Source organism: Artemia franciscana, chromosome 15 (genome assembly GCF_032884065.1).
Source record: "Artemia franciscana chromosome 15, ASM3288406v1, whole genome shotgun sequence".
NCBI classification, from domain to species: Eukaryota; Metazoa; Arthropoda; class Branchiopoda; order Anostraca; family Artemiidae; genus Artemia; species Artemia franciscana.
Window position 1 is genome coordinate 16,224,762 of NC_088877.1, and position 21,021 is coordinate 16,245,782.

Here is a 21,021-nt window from a genome sequence, read left to right on the forward strand (position 1 = left end):
GTTACTTTTAAGATTGTCCAAAATCAAAGCCCAATTTGTCAAAAATGAGTTGCATATGGATGGTCACATTCGCACCAAGCAGAACCCTGAACGGGTTCTGCTTGAGGAGTCCGATATTATCTGTATCTTACTCATGGGGATATAACATTTAAAATTGAATATCATGTCCACTCTTAAAAGCGAACCAAAAGGAAAGAACATCAAATCCAAAAGACTATCCAAGGACAAAATCACCATATGACTGGGTTTGAGGTTATTTTGTTCCTTATTATGTTTTACTAGATATTAAGCATAACAAGCACGTCACAATTCGTCACTTGTTTTTTATGTAAGCCCAGGGGGATCATGACACATTAAATCCAACACAGCCTCCTTTTAAATGATCTCTTGTGCATGAAGACCATCAGTTAAAAGAGAATCCCAGTTTTTGGTTACATATACATATTCGGACACTAGATTATATTTATTCCAAATGTTTCTTCCTTCGGTTGCCCTCTTTTTTTTCTTTTTTTTTTTACTGAAGGCATGAAATTTGGATTTTTGCTTCTTTGCCGAGTGCAGATTCTATAAATATTGCTTTGTGGAGCAGCCGTTGTTTATTAATACTGCCCGTTGAAAGGCAAGGAAGCGTGAAAGAAAATTGCAATTGTGGGATTAGTTGCAGTAGCGTAAATTTGTCAAAATTCTGGGGGGTGGTGGTATTGTTGGAGCCTATTTTCCCAAATAAAGGGAAAGTGTAGTGAAAATGTGGAATGAGTCATATAGTAACATAAAGGTAAAGATATACGAAGGAAAGCTGAGGGGGGGGGCAGTTGCCCCCTTTCCCATAGGAAATTACGCCCCTGGCTAGTGGGAGGGATGAAAACAGGTATGCTATTTTGATGGATGGCTGGATGGCTGAAGGAAAGTATTACCTGATGTATGTTATTTTTGTATGTATTGTTGAGTCACATTTTAGTCAAGCTTGTGGATAAAATCAAAAATACGCACGATTGCAGCACCGGAAATGTGTCTTGTGCGTAACTCTGATAGTTAAAAAAGGTTTTTTACCGTACAAATTTAGGATGAACCTGGGAAAATGTACAAAGACAGCAATACAGTATCGATAGAAAATGATTTTCAACAAGTTGGCGCTGATATAGGCTCTTCAAGCGAGTTTTTTTTGCATTTCATTTTTATGCTAAATAAGCTGAACAATTGAAAAAAAAAAATTACAATAAACTGAACAAACTCAACGAAGTAGATTAAATTTAATGTGCATCAGGGAAAGTGAAAGCAACGTATACCTACTTAAGTCCTTAAGTAAGTATTGCTAAAATGCCTTCTAACCAAATAAGTCAACGAATGAAGTAGGCTATTCAGAGCCATCAAACAAGCATTAACAAATGACTTTTCAAGGAAATGTCAATCCTTTTGAAGTTATCTGTGGTGTTCTTGGATTACGCCAGAGAATTAGCGTTACTCGAATAAGTGATTTCTGCAAATAGAAGGTGCCAAGCACCAGGAAAACATAATTGCAAGGGCTTGAATCAGTGGCGTAATTTCGTCAAAATCTGGGGGGGGGCAAAGTTAGAGCCAATTCATCTAAATCAAATGAAAATTACGGTGTAAAATAAAAATTGATCCATAAAGGTAACGGCATGCTAAAGACGACTGATGTGTTTCTGTGGATAAATGAATTGTATAGGCCTTTCTTAGTTTCGACAATACTTTTAAAGGCGCTAAACTTTACCTAAGGGGGTGACAGCTTTAACAGCTTGTATCTGGGAGCAAGGCCAGAAAAAGGGCGATTGGAACGATTGGGCCCAATTAAGTGCCGGTTTTAAAGGGCCCGTGTAACCATCAAGATGAACAATTGGTTTTCGAAATTGTGAAATGTTCTTAACAATTCTAGTAAGCGTTGCTTCTGGAGAGAGATCATTTTCCGGGTTAAATCCAATAAAAGAAACTATATGATATCAACAATAAATCAGGACAGACTAAATAGTTCAGCAATCATGTTGACTGAAAGTGAAAACACAAGGAAAATAGTTTTTAAAACCATTTTAGAAGCATTTGCAGAACAATAATTTAGAAATATTTAAATTCATGTGCCCATATTTGGTGATGTAAATTTCGAAAGGCATTTTCAACAGTTTCATAATATCTAAGGGACACAAACATAAATTAACGTTAGCATAAAATGAATACAAAAAAGAACAAAAGAGGACAAAACTATAAGCTCAAAATGAACAAACTGGACCATCAAATGAGACAAGATCAAGAGAAATGTAAATATACAACGAGTGATTATGAACAACCTAGACCATCAAAAGTGACAAGACCAACCCAAGCAACTAAAGCAAAAGGCACTGAAAAAATGTCTGAAGGAATGATAAATAAAGATCAAAGAGATATGTATTTAAAATGTTAGCGAAACCGATAATTAGAACAAGTCAAAAACGAAATTGAAGAACATAGAAATATATAGTTAAAAGAGAAGTGACAATGAGAATCACAACGACTAGAAAACGAAAATGAAAAAAAAAAATATATGGTTACAAGATATGCGACAATTAGGATCAGAACGAACCAAATGAAAATAAAGAACAAAGAAATGTGTGGTTAGAAGATATACGACCGCGCGAACAAAGAAATATGCATCTAGAAGATAATCAGCAGCGAGAATTACAAGCAACAACAAGAATCAAAACTTGTCAAAGAATAAAATGAAGAACAAAGAATTGTAGGATTAGCAGACACGCTAAAGCAAGTATCAAGAATGGAAAATGACAGTGAAGAATAAAAAACTTGCTGTTAAAGGATAGCAAGAATCAGAACGAGTTAAAAATGAAAGTGCAGAAGGAAAAAAAGGTACTTGTGTACTTAATGATACACACTAGAGAACAAACCGGCTTCATTTGTCCGTATTAAGAGCAAATAGCTTACGCTCGGTGGAAAACAAGTAACAGGTAAATACACTAAACTTATATAATTTGGGCTATATGTTTGCATATTAGAGGGGCGGGATGGGGGTAAAGTATTGGGGCAGCATGAAGTTAGAAAACAATTCTTACTTCATAATATGCAGGAATAATTTTAGCTAACATATTTTGCATGCAGACCCGCTATACTTTAACCCCCCCCCCCCTAATTTGCAAATATATAGCCCACGTTTGTTTCTAAAGTATTATATTTTCACCATATTTTGGTATATTTCATTAGGATTGACCTAACCTCACTTCTCAACTGTGTACTATTATGTACACAAGTACCGAAACCCATCACAATCTTTATGCCAACAAATTGTGGCGTAAAACTCAGTAAAAACCTGCAAAGATGCCGTAAACTACGCAACTGTTTTTTGCTAGTCATTGGGACCCTTTACCTCTGTATGTATTCACTCCGGAGTCCTCCATTATTCCACAGGGAAAGTAGCCAACAAAGAAGATTTACTTGGGGACTGCTGCCTGCTTAATCGAATTGCATTCCCGTATCAGCAATTTCCAAATGCATTTGTTTGGCCTCTTATAGGACATCACTTGCTTTCTAAAGAGTTTCATAAACAAATGCGAAACTGGAACTCGTGTTTTGCTTTAGCTTCATTCAACGTGAGCGATGATCGAACCAGAACCAAAAATAGTCGTAATGTTTTCAGCTTCAAAATAGCTGGACAAATTTATCACAAAATTAATTTAGCGGCATACCCATCAAAGACCCCTGAAGATAATTTTGAACCATATCCACATGACCAAATGCACTTTTTAGACCCCAATGGAGATGTTAAATAACACCTTTCACATCATATATATATATATATATATATATATATATATATATATATATATATATATATATATATATATATATATATATATATATATATATATATATATATATATATATTATATAAACTAAGTGAGCAATAATTGTGTATATATGTATGTTCTCGAAAACGGCTCCATATTTTTCCGGGAAAATTGGTATCTTGGGATATTCTTGCATAAAAACACGATCTAGATAGGTCGGAATTCTGAGAAAATTCGTTAATAGCCTTAACTTTGTTCTTTTTTTGCAAATTATTTTGCTAAAATTAAAATATAGAGGAAAAACAGACGTGGTTAGAAGACATATGATACCGAGCAAGTGAGCGAGTCAAAAATGAAAATGAAGACCAAAGACACGCACGGTTAAAAGAAAGACGGCGGTGTGTCAAAAATTAAAATGAAGAGCAAATACACACACGGTTAGAACAACAGCGGCAGGGTGTCAAAAATAAAAATGAAGAGCAAAGACACACATTAGCAGACATGCAATACCGAGCATATGAGCAAGTCAAAAATGATAATGAAAGGCAAAGACACACACGGTTCGAAGACACGTGACACCGAACATGTGAGTGAGTTAATGGAAATCAACCTGGCCAGTGAGAATAAAAACGTACCAAAATTGAAAAGTATAGCGTTGGTGATTGGGTTTGGGATTTTAACATGGATAAGGTCATCAATGCCTACCATACCTTTGTTAAAAAACTAAGGTTTGGTGGTATGTATTTCACAATGAGGAAAGATAAGCCGAGATAAAACGAACCAAACAAATTGAAAATGATTGGATTAGATAAATCGTTGGAAGAAAAAGAAGTTTTATCCCATCCCCTGAACAATTAAAAGAAACAAAGGCTCGGCGACATGTATTTGATATTGACAAAAGACAAGCCGAGGCAAAAGTTAAAGGTCTGATAAAAAAAAATGTAATTTTACAAAGGCACCACTTCTAATTTAAGGTCCATTTGGACGTATTTGAATTTTGCTTAAAAATTTAATATATAGAGGGGGCCCTGCAAAAGAAATTCCAATCGGGCCCCGCATCTTGTCAATCTGGCCCTGTCTGGGAGGGTTACAACTGAAAGTAAGGAGCAACGTAAAAAGGAACAAACATTGTTACGTGAATGAGGGGGTTGCCCTCTCCTCAATGCCTCGCTCTTTACGCTGAGTTTTATAGAAGTTCTTATTGTAATTGAACGGCCCATGTGTTTCAGGAGTCGTTCTTAAAGGATCGAGACAAAAAGTCAAACTTCAGTGCAAAGAGTCAGGTATCGAGGAGGGGGAAACCCCCTCCTACACGGAATAATTTCTGTTCGTTTCATATTTTATTGTTACTCCTTATTTTCAGTTGAAAAGACTTGTTTTTTATTTATTTTTAGATCAATCTTTCAAATAATGCCGGGAAATTCAGCTCCCCTCCATAGAAAATTCCTTCACCCACGGAAAATTCCTATGAGTAAAGTTCCTTCCACGTAAAATATCCCCCCTCCGAAAATTTCCCCCTGAACAATTCCATCCTCGCTGAAAATCCCCCACAATTTTTTTTGCCAATGATTCCGCCTGAAAAATTTAATATTTTCATTTGAAAAACACTTTAATTTCTGATTGTTTTTCAAATCATGCCGGAAATTCCTCTCCTCCTTGGGATATCCTACAGACGGTGCAAGCCCCGCGGAAAATTTTTCCAGGAACATCTCTACGTGTAAAATTGAGTCAGCAAAGACAAAGTAAGATGTATGAATAGAATTTCTTCTACGAATTCTGGCAAATTCCCCCACATTAAAATTTTCCCTGAGGGTTCGTCCTCAGAAATCTGTCTTTTCGTGGAATTCACACCGTGGGAATTCTCCCAAGCATAAAATCTTTCTTCTCCCATCCCTCCAAAAATGTCCGTAATTCCCAGTATCAAATACTGCGCGTACAGAGGACAAAATTCGTAACTTACAGTACTTTCCCCAGGGGCTGTAGGTGGTGGGCTATGTTGTCCTCTAAGGCATTTGACCTTTCCACTATGTTGAACAAATTGGCTATCTTAAAATGTTGATGGGAAGGAGTTGTGTGAGGGGGGCTAGTTGCCCTCCAATCTGTTTGGTCACTTAAAAAGGGCACTAAAACTTTTGCTTTCCGATCAAATGAGGACTCTCCCGATCTTCTAGAATCGCTGGTTCGATACGATCACCCCTGGGAAAAAATAGAATGAAAACAAACAAAATAGATCTACGTTGCCTGAGCAACGTGAAGTGTTGCGGCAACCTTTGTCCGGCTTCGCCGAATAAAGTGTTGCGAGAGCAACACTTTGGTTTTGTTTCTTTGCTATCGGTTAAACGCTGAAGTTGTCAGCCTATCGAAGCTATTAAAATGTTACTACTACTACTACTAATAACTCACTGCAGCACCAAGCCGCCTGAGGCCAACACAGCTACGCATGCTCCTCCTCCAACCTAATCTATTTAAAGCCTCCCTCTTTACACCCTCCCAGGAAGTTCCCATTTCCTTTAAATCCTTATTTATGACATCCTCCCAACCCAGACAAGGACGACCTGCTTTCCGTGTAGCCCCAGACGGTTGGCCAAAAAGGACAATCTTCGGTAATCTGTCATCCTTCATCCGTAGAACGTGGCCTAGCCATCTCAACCTTTCTTTCATTAAAGCCCCAGAAAGCGGGATTGAACCACACTTTTCGTACAACCTACTGTTTGAAATACGGTCAGTCAGCCGGGTACCCAGAACAATCCGTAGGCAATTTCTCTGGAAAACATCTAGTAAATTTTCATCTGCTTTTCGGAGTGTCCATGCTTCAGAGCCATATTTGACCACCGTCATCACTGTAGCTTCCAATATTCTAATCTTGGTTTGTAGGCTTATCTTTCTATTCTTCCAAACTTTTTTTAACTGTGAAAAAACACCCTGAGCTTTAGCTATTCTACTTTTAACATCTTCACTGCTCCCACCATCTTTACTAATAATACTACCAAGGTAACTGAAGCTCCCAACCTGATCAATCTTTTCGTTACCTAAGGTCACCTGTTCATCTTCACTTATTCCTAACCTTAGTGACTTAGTCTTCTTAACATTAATTTTCAAGCCTATTTTAGCACCCTGAACTCGTAAAACCTCTAAAAATTCATTCATTTTGCTCACACTTTCATCTAATATGCTTAAATCATCAGCATAATCTAAGTCCAGGAGCGTTCTTCCTCCCCATTTGATTCCATGGTCTCCAATTGCCTTTCCTGTGCTCCTTAAGACGAAGTCCATCAAAATGATCCATATAAAGGGGGATAGAACACAACCCTGCTTAACTCCTGATTTAATACAAAACCAGTTGCTAACCTCATTTCCTACCTTAACCGCAGCAGTATTATTTTCGTACATAGCGCAAATCACTTTAATGTATTTTTCTGGTATACCATATAACGATAAGACCTTTGTTAACGCTGTTCTATCAACAGAATCGAAAGCTTGCTCATAATCGAAAACTAAGGACCAAAGGTGTTTGACAACGAAGGGACTTCTCAATTATTAACCTAAGAGTGAAAACATGGTCGACACATCCTCTACCTTTTCTAAAACCGCATTGTTCTTCCCTTAAAACTTTGTCTACCGCATGTCTCAGTCTAAAAAGTATCATATTACTCAGTAATTTGCTACCTACAGAGACCAGACTAATGCCTCGATAATTCCGACATTCACTCTTGTCACCTTTCTTATACAGTGGTTTAATTAAGGTTTTCCTAAAATCATTGGGTACTTCCCCTTTTTCAAAAATCATGTTCATAATCTTCAGTAGCTTATTCCTAACCTCAGAGCCACCATATTTAAGGAACTCATTAATCATACTATCAGCACCCGGGGCCTTATTATTTTTTAATCCTTCTAGTACTGTCGCTAATTCTTCCTCACTAAACAAATCTTCCTTCACATCCAAGGTATCACAAATTTTTTCATTTTCATCTATATCTTTTCCTGCAACTGTATCTCGGTTTAGCACATTTTCAAAATGTTCCACCCATCTTTCTTTAACTTTTTCCTTATCACTAATTGTGACCCCATTTCTATCTTTAACTGGGACTAGTCCGGATCGGCTACTCCCTTTCAATTTATTAACATGCCAGTATAATATTTTACTATTATGCCGTCTAGCCGCATCTTCCAGATCCTCAGCAATTTTATCCATCGCCTCCATTTCACATCTCCTTAGTTCATATTTTAATGCTTTCTCCACTTTCTTTACATTCCTTTTGTTTTCATACGACCTATCGCTCAGATAATTCTTATACAAACCCCTTCTACTCTCTATTAAACCTAAAGCTTTTTCACTAATATTCCTCGTTGCTGTCTTAGCACTCTTCCCTAGGACACCATCAGCAACTTCACAAATTGTTTTTCTGAAATTATTCCATCCATCTTCCACATTGTCAAATTTTAAACCCTCAAGTTTAGTACTCAACTGTTCCTGGAATTTTTTTCTCAAATTTTCATCCTGAAGTCTACCAACATCATAACTTTCCGGGAGGGAGTTACTCTTCCGAAATTTCAGCTTTAAATTAACCTTAGACACTACTAGATGGTGATCTTTACTTTTAACATCAATAACGGCACTCCTATACACCCTAGTATCTTGTATTGATCCTGCTAGTCTTCTGTTTACAATAACATAATCAATAAGGTTTGCTGTCTTACCATCACGTGAATACCATGTCAACTTATGGGCCATTTTGTGACCAAACACCGTATTGGTTATAACTAGGTTGTTATACCTACAAAATTGCAAAAGCCTATAGCCATTACTGTTTTCTTTTCCTACACCAAAATTACCTAGGCTAGGATACCATCTATCCCTATTTCTACCAACCTGGGCATTAAAATCTCCTAGCAAAAACACCATATTTCTACCTGGTACCCTGTCTATTTGCTCCTGTAACTGTAAGTAAAATTCATCTGAGTCACTAGTATCTCCATCAGTTGGTTCAATGGGGGCATATACTACTATAACTGATACCCTAAACTTTTTAGTCATAAAATGAGCAATTAGTATTCTATTATTAATACCTTCCCAGCCTAAACAAGACTTAGCAGCTTCCTTATTCATCATGAGCCCTACTCCCTGTCTATGTACCCCATCCTTCCTTCCTGAGTAAACAAATTCTATGTCACCTAATTTCATGCTTCCTACCCCTGGGATATGAGTTTCTGAAACTCCTAATAAATCCAGTTCAAACCGTCTGAATTCGTCAGTCAAAATGTCGATGCGATAGTCATTTTTTAACGTCGTAACATTCCAAGTTCCAATTTTCATGTTCTTTAAATCTTTGAAATTATTTTGGCCTCAAGAAAAGCAGTGATCCCGGATACCAGTGCAGGATGGGGACCAACATATCTTCTCAAGTCTACACCGAAGCGCTTAAGCCGGCTTAGAACCGGACAGCAAGAAGTCCCTGGGACCTCCAGTAAGTTGGAGGCTTTGTGCAATCCTGGGCCCATCTTGGTCACAACATGGTTTTCAGCACTTGGCGATGCTCTTCTATCAACAAGAGTCGAAATCCTGCACAGACAGTCCCAAGCCTATTACCTCCGACTCATTATATATTCATGCCTACAAATATTATGCTACTACGGGGAGGCAGCCCATAGTAGATAAATTAGCTAGGAAGAGGTTTTTCAGCCCGAAAACGCCCATCAAAACAAACCAAGCCCAGAAAATTATCCAATAATCAGAATCCCGTACGAGTGCTGTGTTGTTTACTAGGCTATAATTTCCTCGAGGGGCGCCACTCCTCAAGTGGGAAAAATTGACCGCAAGTTTCCCAGTCTTGCAGGTACCCCGAAAGGGTCGAGGCAGCCCTTTACAGAGGCCGTTGTCCATAAATCTGGATCTTACGCCCTGCCGCAGTTGTCCTCCTATAGAGGATCCTCCCACGATGGTGTTCTGCTTCACCATGCAATTTAACCCATTACTGGGAGAAGGTTTGTAACTCATCTGACGCGTGAACACGGCAGTTGGCCCTGCTGAGTGTACATTTGAGGGGCCTTCTTCCTCCTCCACCTGAAATTATGACCCCCAGGGGAGGGTTTCCCAGTTTCTATTATGGGCCCCACTGGGACAAGGTCCTACTTGGCCTAAGCCTCCTATGGAGCTACTCTACCTATCTATAGGGCTTACATATATACATATATATATATATATATATATACATATACATATACATACATATACATACACACATACACATACACATACATACATATACACATACATACACACATACTCACTAACGTGCAAATATATACCCTGAATTGGTATAGGCTAGGTCTGTATATGGTGAATATTAATTTCCTTTCTGATGCAAATGCACAATAACTTTGGATTCAGGATGCAATTCTGACTATAGAGATAAGTATTTTTCTTACTTGAAGTGTATGTGCAGAATTAGAAATTCTGCTGGTACTACAAAAGTAGACCTAAGTAGCCAATTTAGCCTGTCTGAAACATCTCACAAGCCAACACCTTATAAAAAAAAACACCTTTGATAATTTAAATGAATAAGAAAACTTATTAGAAATTCTGCTGATACTGCAAAAGTAGACCTAAGTAGCCAATGTAGCCTGTTTGAAACATCTCACAAGCCAACACCCTATAGAAAACACCTTTGAGAATTTAAATGAAGAAGAAAACTTATTAGAGACTCTGCTAATACTGCAAAAGTAGACCTAAGTATCCAATTTAGCCTGTTTGAAACATCTCACAAGCCAACACCCTATAGAAAAAACCTTTGACATCGTCCAGTATCAATTATTCCTAAAGTCCATGTATAGGCAATTTCTGTCTCTTTTTTGAACAGATACTGGAAGAGCATAACCAAGACCAGTCCCTTCAAAAAACTCTATGAAAAAATAGAAACCTCACTCTAGAAACTAAAATAAACCAGAACAACATCCCATCAGTTTGTTCTTTGGTTTAACAAGTGTTTTCTTCATCTGCATATATGGTACAGAACTTCTCAATTCTTCATAAATTTTCAATTTTTCATAAATTTTTCACTGATAAAATAGCTGTTGTTGTTAAACGAAAGGCTTTTCTCCGTGCAAGCTTTTGGCATGTTATTTTTCTGCAGCCTACTGCCATAGTACTTCAACACAAGGCAAATTGGTATTCATAAGTTCACTGAAATTAAACTTTATCCATCTATTGAATTGTATTTTTCTATTCACCTTAATTCTTTTTTTAATTGAAAATACATCGGAAACATGCAAAAATAGGACAACTTCTCAATTTTGACTAGGTTTAATCCATTATCTACGAAAACTTCTAGGGAATCCTAACTCACTGGAACTCAAGTTTCAGGGGAAATATAAACATTAACATAACTAAAAAAAAGAAACAAAACAACAAACACAAAACAAAAAAGTGGAATGAATTTTTCACTCTGCCCAAGCAATAAACTTCTATTCCCCCCCCCCTTTTCCGCTATTTTCGCTCCCGGTGAGCCGCATTAATCTTTTTTCCTATTCCCTATACGCTCCATCCTGCTTCGTATTGTTTCGACAGGCCTCGCAACAATTAAATCCCAAATTCAGCCTCACCGCCTTCTTCCTCTCTAACCAACGTGAATGCTCACGGACAGTTGGGAAATTCAGGCATAAAATACACTTTTTGAAGCTTTAGGCACGGAGTTTTCCCCCAAAAATTGGGAGGAGCCAATACCCCCTGGACCCGAACTTCTCAATGACGCTACTGATAAGAGAATAAGTTCTCAACAAAAAAAAATTTGTTTTGTTTATTTTTCCTCGTTTTTTCTCTATGTTTACTAATTTTGTTCTGAGTCATCTGTGTTAATTATTCCTCTCATTACCTTATGCGCTCCATCTTGTTCTCGGATACATAATTGATTAAATAATCAATTAGATCAATAAAACAAGCAAGGCATGATTACATGCCTATGATATAATCTAGATTATATAATCTAGTTGGTATTAAAATGTTATGTTCAAAGAAGAACGTGATCAGTAATCACATGATCAAAGGCAATTCTTCAGCGTTGAAAAAACAACAATAACAAGAGAATATCGAAAGAAGGGACTAAATTGACTTTGCAGCCAGTTGAACTTTATTCTTTTCAATCGTAGACATCGTGACGGATCAAGACTTGGAACAATATCTTATATAATCTAGTTGGTATTATAAAGCTATCTGTAACTTTTCAAAATCAAAATACCATAGATGACACTCTATTAATTATTGCGAAACTGCCTCGTTGTTTTACGTTATCGTTTGTACCCGTTGCGTAAACACTTAATTCTAGGTTACAGTGAGTATGGGTAGGCTACACCAACTAGCAAAAATTACAAACCCCTCTTCATTATAGATGATTGTAGCCTAACAGACGATTATTACTTACAAGTTCCCTATATGTCTTACCACTGGAACCAACTCGGTCTTATCATCAAATACACTGGAAGCAAATAATAGGTACACCAAATAGCAAAATTTGCAAACCGCTCACTGCCGAAGATGATTATGAGCTAACAGCCGACCTTTCCTTATAAGTCCCCTTCATGTCTCACAATTGGTGTCAGCTTATTTTTGGTTTCAGTGTGTACCATACTACTGAAGTTGTCAACCCCTTGAAACTTTCAAACTAGTATATCTCATGAAGAAATTTTTGTACCAAAAAATGGATGACATATACTTTGATCAGCTCATCAAGAGCTATCGATTGCCGTCGAAAAAAATTCTATCCGTCTTAGTTCAAAAGTTGATTATTTTTTTTTGCCGTAGGCCAACTTTCTAACGTCACCACTTAGAAAGGAGCAAAGGATAAGCTCCAATTTCTTTAGCAATGACAGAACTTTTAAGGTTTAAGAGGTATATCTGATAACATTTCTCTACCTCAATTCCATGTCCGAAAAAAAAAATTATAAACCCAGCCAAAATCACGGCAGCACTTTCGGGCCCGTGGGAAAATGCCGCTCTTTTGCTTCTGTAAATTTTTCTTTTTATCACTCAAAGAAGATATTTTGGCTGCGGGGCCGGGTAAGCTCCAATTTCTTTAGCAATGACAGAACTTTTAAAGTTTAAGAAGTATATCTGATAACATTTCTCTGCCTCAATCCCAAGTCGAAAAAAAAAACAAATGATAAACCCAGCCAAAATCAAGGCAGCACTTTCGGACCGGTGGGAAAATGCCACTTTTTTTGCTTCTGTAAATTTTTCTATTTATCACTCAAAGAAGATATTTTGGCTGTGGGGCCGGGTAACTGCCGCATATATTTAACACTTATAGATTTTAGTCCATCTTCAATTTGAAAATGGTTCCTGCCTGATTGCCTGCTAGAACGGAGCTTTCCACTCGAAAGCAGAAACATGGTTTGATGAAACGAAAGATTGGCTGCACAACTTAAGATACTCCTCTCTGACATAGGCTACATAACTCCACTTCACTTCGCACACCATAGGCTCTGGCTCGTTGACAAGCAAAGACCATCCTTTTTGGCCCCAGGCAGGAGTTCTGCGGAGTTTTCCAAAATGTAATGCCTTATTCATCAATCCGGCCTGAGGTCCACACTTTCCGTAAAAATCGCACAGGTTAGACCCCTACCAGTTTCTAGGAATAAGCCGTTGCCCTCGCAACACAATTAACACGTATCCGTGATCTTTCTTTTTTTTTTAAATCCAGATTTTGTATGAGCTTGAAACCTCTGCAGTGGGGTTCCCTGATATTTTGAGTTTGATATTCTGGATTTTAGGGGAACCCCACTGCAGAGGTTTCAAGCTCATACAAAAATCTGGAATTTTTTTTTCCCAAAAGAAAGATCACGGATACGTGTTCATTATGTTGCGAGGGCAACACAACTAACACGTATCCGTGATCTGTCTTTTGGAAAAAAAAATTTCAGATTTTTGTATGAGCTTGAAACCTCTGCAGTGGGGTTCCCTGATATTCTGAGTTTGATATTCTGGATTTTAGGGGATGTGTCTCCCCTTTTTCAAAAATCGGGCAATTTTCTCAGGCTCGCAATTGTTAATAGGTAACATTAAAGTTAATGGAATCTATATATTTGGAATCAGCATAAAAATTCGATTTATTTAATGTGCATATTGTTATCAAAACTCTTTTTTTCTTGGAGTTTCGGCTGCTATTGAGTCGCTTCGCTCCTTACTTAAGGTTCGTTACATCGAACCGTTTGATCAAGGTAAAATTTGCCCAAACTTGAACGAAAACTGTCGGTCAGATTTAACACAATAAATTTGTACCCATTGATGCACAAACCCAAAGTTTTAGAACGAGATACAAGAGGTTTTCTTTCTGGAGGATGGCTCTGAAGCCCCAAACTACGTTTTTAGACCCAAGTTTTTTTGGGTAGTTCATTTGGACGTTTTTTTGGGGGGGAGGGAGTCTGTTACGAGGTTTGCATTTTTATGTTTTTTAAATTGTGTATATATTTTTTCTCCATGCTGAAAAACAACATAAATCCTTAAACTATAGACTGTTACAGATCAATTATGTCAATCGTCTTTATTTGTTATTAACCTTTTTTTCAGGTCATCATTAAAGAAGATAGTTAGTCAACTTTTTGACGACCTCTCCCCCCTCCCCCCTAAATTGTGTAGTTAGATTCGGTATGAAGATTCTTGATGGATATTCCTTTTAAAGAAACAATGAAAATTATATAAAAAAAAAACTGAGAGAATAGGCAAAACCCATTGTCTGGAATATAAAGAACCCTTATCCCCTCAACTCGTGTGTGTCTGTAGGTTCAGAAATCCGCCAAAAGGAGGCCAAGTCGGATTTACTGTGCCTTGCTCCATGTCAAAGAACAGGCGAAAGACAGTTGTGGTAAACAAGCATAGGTATAAACCCCTTTGGAAAGTTCTTGGGCCTTGTACCCCCCCCCCCCCCCATAGACATGGCTATCAATCTTGAGGGATCATTCTATAGGCTTCTTCCCCAGCAGAAAAGAAGAGAGATAATTGCCTCTGTATGTGGTTTAGGCTATTAGCAGATACAGTATTCTTTCAAACCAAGCATGTTATACCAGTTTCGGCAAGAATGCTTATCAAGGTTTTTCTCTAGGAAGCAGGAAGTACTGTTTTATTTTTATTTTTTTATAATAAGCGGTGGATTTTGGTGTTGCCTTAAAACTGTTGTTCATTCTTGTGCAACTTGTTTGAAACAGCAAGATCGATATTTTGGCTTAGAATGTGTTGCGCAATTAACGGTATTGCTTGAACTTGTATCTTGCCCAAGGTCTATTCCAGAATGACATAACGATGGATGTATAAATTGCTTGGCTATAATGTTTCTTTATCGGATGTCCTCGTAACACTCTATTCACATTACCACTTCTGCTTTTTCTATACATTTTAATCGAATTAGTGCGTTCATGACCTTCAAGAAAAGTATTTATCATATGTTACTTGAATTTATATGTTCTTTTCTTGTCTTTGGAGTATCAACCGTTTGCCAAGAATATTTTTTACCTGGTTTAGTCAAAGCGTGATCGTAATAATCTTGGAAAATTTGTTATACAAGTTTAGCGTTATATCGTGTTACATGTTGTTCATTTGTGTATGGCTTAAAAACTTTAAATTCCGATCTTACTATTGTTGTCATTATTATACAGTGTAAATGTTAGACTCTGCGAAGACCTGGATATTTAGGCTTAAAAATTTCCCTGGAAGATCGTTTGACACCTTCTGCGGTGCAATCTTGTTTGCTGTGCACGCCAGAAGGTATTGGGATTTTCGCGGTGTGGAGAATGTTAGAGCAGTTAGAATTAATTGCAAAAACATGTACGAGTATAACTTTTATGTAGTATAAACAGCTAAACAAGCTTTCCAAAAGATTCTATCTACAGGAGCTAAGGGTTTAAATCATGTGAAATATTGTGTAGTGTCTGAGTTTTTCCCTCCATACCCAGTGCTTTTGCGGGGGTGGAGGTCTAACAGGTAGATCGTGGTTAAAGAGCTGATTAGCTTTTTGGTTACGTTAATCTTTCTATGAAAGCCGTATTTATTTAGGACTATTTATTACATATCTTTGACGGTACTCGTTCCTCAGAATGCTATAATTAGAGAAGTATGATCAAAGTTTAAGGTATTCATTTTAAAATAATGGAAAAAATTCGAATAATTATCCGAAATGGACTTATTTGTGCAAATAGGGGAAACGTCTTTGTAAGATCTGTCTGGAGATCTCTTTCTAAATGAAAATTCTGGAAAATACACTAAAAATTTGTAAATTTTCACCTTAAAAAATTAAAAGTTTTAAAAGTTTTTATCTGGAGGCAGAGGGAGGAATACTCTAAAAGAAAAAAAAAATGTTTCCTTCTTTAAACTTTTCATGCTGTGTTTAGCCTTAGATTGGGGGCAACCCCTCTCCTCTCCTAGGTTTCAACTGTATTATGTTCCTGCTATTGGTTTGAATTTTTTTTCTGTCGTGTAAATTGAGCTAGTGAGTCCCTTCAAGTCTGACAAAAAAGTAAGGATTTGTATATCTCCTTTTGTTTATGAGTGCGCAGAGACGCCGGAATTTAGGTCGAACCTTCTTACGTTCTAGTTTGCCTTGACCATGACATTCATTGTTTCTACATACATAGCTTAGCGATGCCAAAGACGAAAAACAAGTTTGTCTACGGGTTTTGAGTCGCGTGGATTTCAATTATACCATCCTGACTTTTGCCTTTTTTTGGATTTTTTATAACTTTAATTACTCTTAGTCCTAGGAAGTCAGGCGGAAATAGTTCAGTAGATCATGTTACTTTCAAACTGATACATGAAATGAATGAATAGACTGATGGTTCTTTTTTTATTCAGAATAATACAGGGTGTATACAAATTTCTTACCAAATGGAAGAACTGCACAAGTACTTTTTGTTACAAATATTCAAATCTTGAATTAATGCAATAAGCTCTTTTTTTGTAATAGACCATAATGTTGTTAGAGAACCACCAAATCGACACTGAGATGAAGATCCCCTGGCTTTATGACTTAGGTCCAAATCTTTCAAGATCAGTTTTACTGAGTATATCAGACGGCAGGTTATAAGGCGTCAGCTTTTGAGGCGATGTAATCTCCCGCCTTACGACACTTGACTGTTTTCTTTTCCTTTTTCTTTTTTTTTGCAAATGCATGAAAATTTGAAAATTTAAGAATAAATGTTTAAATAAAATTAAAACATGTTCAACAGTATGTAAAGGCCATGTAATTTTCGGTAGTGTGAAGACCATTTTGAAAAACTGTATTGATTAATAGATAAACATTTCCAGAACCTTCTATGTGTTATACAGTATCAATAACTGTAAGTAATGTAAAGTGTGGTATGCTAATTCTGTCTAGTGTGTTTCAGACATTTGTCTAGATTACTAATGAACACCGCTTACAGATACGGATGATGAAGAGGGTAACGGTCAAAGACTCTTGAGTGGTAGAATTTGCGATTCTAGACAGAGTTCTATGCTCTAGAACGGGGTGCTTGGTCATAATTCAGCCTCAAACTATATGCATAAAGGGTAGCGGCCAAAATATGTGCGTCTAGTCAGGCATAGGTTTAGCTGTTGGATTCTGTATAATAATTCATGCGAGACCCGTTTTGTGTCTAATAATAAAAATTCGAGTCGTTGGTACTGTGGGGGTACTGGAAAATGTAGGGAAAGTGACATTAGCTTGCAGCAGTGATAAATTAGCTTGAAGTCGTGATATCTTAAAGTTTAGCCAGTGGGGAGGGAGGGGTTGGAAATAATAAATGGCAAATCCAAAATTTTGTTCTATTCGGGTAAGAAACATAGCAAAAAATCTCGCTGATTTTGCCACCTTTAATTTTGCCCTCATCTTTTGCCCTCTTTTGTATCATTTCCATTGTAGAAAAATTCCTGGTTGAGACTTATTCTATTTTATTTCTTTTCTAGGCGATTTTGCGTCGACAGTCAACGAAAAACCTGAGTATGCCAAATTCTTTGAAATATTTAGGCAATCTTATGCACCTGCCAGCTAGAACTGAACATAAAGTGTCTATCTGTATGTGACCCATTTCTTTAGGAATCTCATTTATGTGGAAATATTCAGTATTCCTAGAAAATCTTCTTTTAAGCTGGACTTTTACTATTCTCAGTATTCCGAAGTATTATGGTTCATGTATTTATGTTTGTCGAACCAAAATGTGCTTCTGGACTCCTAAATGTGTTTTTACTCTATCAATTGCCTTTTCAGTTTTAAATGTATGCAGTGGCACACCCACGATTTTCTTCTAACAAAGCTAATCTGTATTAGTCATATGCCTTCTTTGCGAAAAACTCGAACATCTTCTGTACGAGTATTATATTCATAATGTTGGCTTTAAATGGGTTTGAAGTTTTAGCACTTAGCAAAAGTATCTGGGCCCAAACTTGAAATTTAGGTATTTTGCATTCAATAAATAGCGACGTTTCCTCGTTATTTCAACGATCTGCTAACGCGTAAATGTTTCCCCAGCTGCGAGGTAAAAATTGGTTTGTAGGTTGTTTATACTAGTACTACTAACTCACTGCAGTATCAAGCCGCCTCAGGACATTCTTGCTGATACAGGCCTACGCATATCCTTCCTCCATCTCAATCTATTTAAAACCTCTCTCTTTACACCCTTCCAAAAAGTTCCCATTTCCTTGCATCATCCCATTCCATTCGGGGACGACCTGGTTTTCGTTTAGCCTTTGACAGTTAGCCAGCAAGGACAATCTTTGGGAATAAGATGCTACATATTATCAAAGAAAGTGAGTGGCGCTGAGTGGTAAATTCACACTCTGTGGACATCAGCTGAACGCTTCAATTTTTGTCCTGCTTTTTTTACTATTCTTGATAACAACGTCAATCACAACGTTAATAAAAAGTATCTAAAATGAAGATTTGCTCGATGCTACGGGTACGTGTACGTGTTAGTAATCAACTTCTTCGTTTTCTCCAGTGGGCCCTTACTCTGCGAGTCAGACATGTCACTAGTCGTGTTGTTTCTTTTTTAAGAATTTTTGTTTTGCCTAAAAATATGTTTGTTTGAGTGACGTGTGTCGCGAGTTTGAAGAATGAGCATGTAAAATAACAATTACCTAGGTATATTTTTTCTACCGCTTCTTTTCAGAACTGTCATTGAACTTTGGCTTTTTACTCTTCTCATAAAATTTCGGTTTCACGAACATTTCTCTGCCTAGTTCTTATTCCAAATGTTTATTGTCGTTCATTTTTGAGGACTTAAGGGGCGGTTCTTTGAGGGGAAAATATTAAAGTGTTGTGTTTGAGAAAACCATCATTTTGGAAATTATTTCTTGACAAGTGCTATTTAGAATCGATGTTTTGTGTCTTTACTCGGCGAATTTTCATGAATAGAACGCCACTTTCCAATAAGAATAGAAACTTGTATTAAGAGTAAGGAGAGTACTTACTCTCTCTTTTTATGCCATTGCCTACCCTTTTTGCCCTGATTGCTCTAAGAAGGGCTATTTTGTGCTTCAGTGAACATCGACATGCCTATTACTTAGATTTTGAGATTACTCTTTTTAGACTGACCCGAAAATATCGGTGTTTTAAAATATTAATTGCACTATTGTAACAGAGTATTCTTGTAAGTCGTTAGGTCGTTAGATCTTTACTATTCCCCGAAATACTTTCGCTAAGTTTTCGAACTTCTGCTCTTTTTTCTAAGTATAGGAACAAATTATGTGCATATTTTGTTACTGGCTTCTTTTTGTTTGATTTTGTGTCTCTAGTCTAAAGGCTGTAGATTCTTTTAGAAAGATTTTATGCTGAAATGTACGTCTGCTGGCTTCTTAGGACGAACAAATGGGAAACTTGGAAACCTCCTCAAAGTTATTTTTGGTTCTTTTATTTTGGAGATTAGTCTTAATTTTTTTTTTTTTTGTAATCCAAGACTTTTTGGTTTTTAAAGGACTCAGTTTATATTTTTTTTTTGTTATTTATATTTTTTTATTAAGTTTTCCTCCCCGTTTTTGCTTCTTTAGATCAATCTCTCTTAGAGATATTGTTGAGTCAATTGACCTTACTTCTTTGCAAAGAAAATCCTCTCATTCATAAAATTATCTGAAAGTATGCACTAATAATCGGATATTTTATCGCTTAATTAAAATACTGATTGCCAAAAATTAAGGATTCCTGAGGTACGCCTCTTCGACCTCGTAGGGTGTAATAGTTGTAAAAAAAAAGGAAATTAAAATGCTGGATTTGAATACTCTTTTTGGAACTTCTAATGTTTTCTGTTTTAAATTCTTGATAAGCATGAATTTAACTGAAGCATGAATTTATGTGATTGGCACAAAACAGTATTTAGCAAAATATATGATGGGTAAAAATAACAGTCCTACTACATCTGCACACAGAGGAACAGTAGGAATTAATGTTTGCTCTCCTATAGTATTTGTTCAAGGACCCAATCGACACCAAGTTGTCGATTCCCTTTTCCCTTACTAAAATTATCGACTGTGCTTTATAAACTTTATCATTTTTTCGAGGCAGCTTAAAATTTACGATAGACAAAAAAATGCATACATGCCCTTTGTACTTCTTGGGAAGTTGTTGAGTTCCAGTTAGGCCAGGCTTGTGTTCTTCGGCCGTTGAAAATCACGGGACATTTTTTTTTTAATTCTTCCTAGTTTTTAATTAGATATAGCGTATAAAGTTTTTCAGTTTGATGTGTTCATTGGTGACGTCAGAGAAACCTCTACTTGTCTCTTTCTCAGTTTGTCAAGATTTAAAATACAACAAGCCTACAAGTTATAGCCTAGTAACTTTTGATCACAGTAACTGGAAGTGTGAATTTTGTCCTTCATGATTTTCAATCGCCGCCTAGCAGGACTAGCTTGTTATTTTTGAACTTTAAAATTTATCTTGTTAACTGTTTTAATTGCAGTGGAGAAGACAATAATTTTCGTTTTCTTTTTCTTTTATAAAACTGAACCTTCGTTCTTTGGTGGAATACATTTCTTTATTTTTACGTTTTGGTTTTGTTACAGTAGAAAATTAAGAAAAATATATATGTGCATTATTCTAACTATAGAATACTCGTTCTAACTTCCATAATTTTTATGTATGAAGAAAAGATAAATAATAAATCCTTTTATTCGTGGCAGAAATAGTTCTGTCAAGATGGGCATTTTGGCCCCATCGCCCTTATTCATCTGGTATTACACGTTTCAATCTAGAGGCACCAATTACATTTTCTCATCTGGTAAGTC

General features: G+C 36.7%; 1 protein-coding gene across 4 annotated transcripts in view; it reads left to right on the forward strand.

Annotated features, from left to right (window-relative positions):
• Nucleotides 1-20,780, forward strand: part of LOC136036100 (lysophosphatidylcholine acyltransferase-like) — a 98,754-nt gene extending 77,974 nt beyond the window's left edge. For all 4 annotated transcript variants that reach the window (XM_065718099.1, XM_065718097.1, XM_065718096.1 and 1 more), the window contains exon 12: nucleotides 17,713-20,780. In XM_065718099.1, the coding sequence (XP_065574171.1) occupies nucleotides 17,713-17,798 (86 nt within the window). In that variant the 3' untranslated portion in view covers nucleotides 17,799-20,780. The remainder of the gene's footprint in view (nucleotides 1-17,712) is intronic.
• The last annotated feature ends 241 nt before the right edge of the window (nucleotides 20,781-21,021 follow it).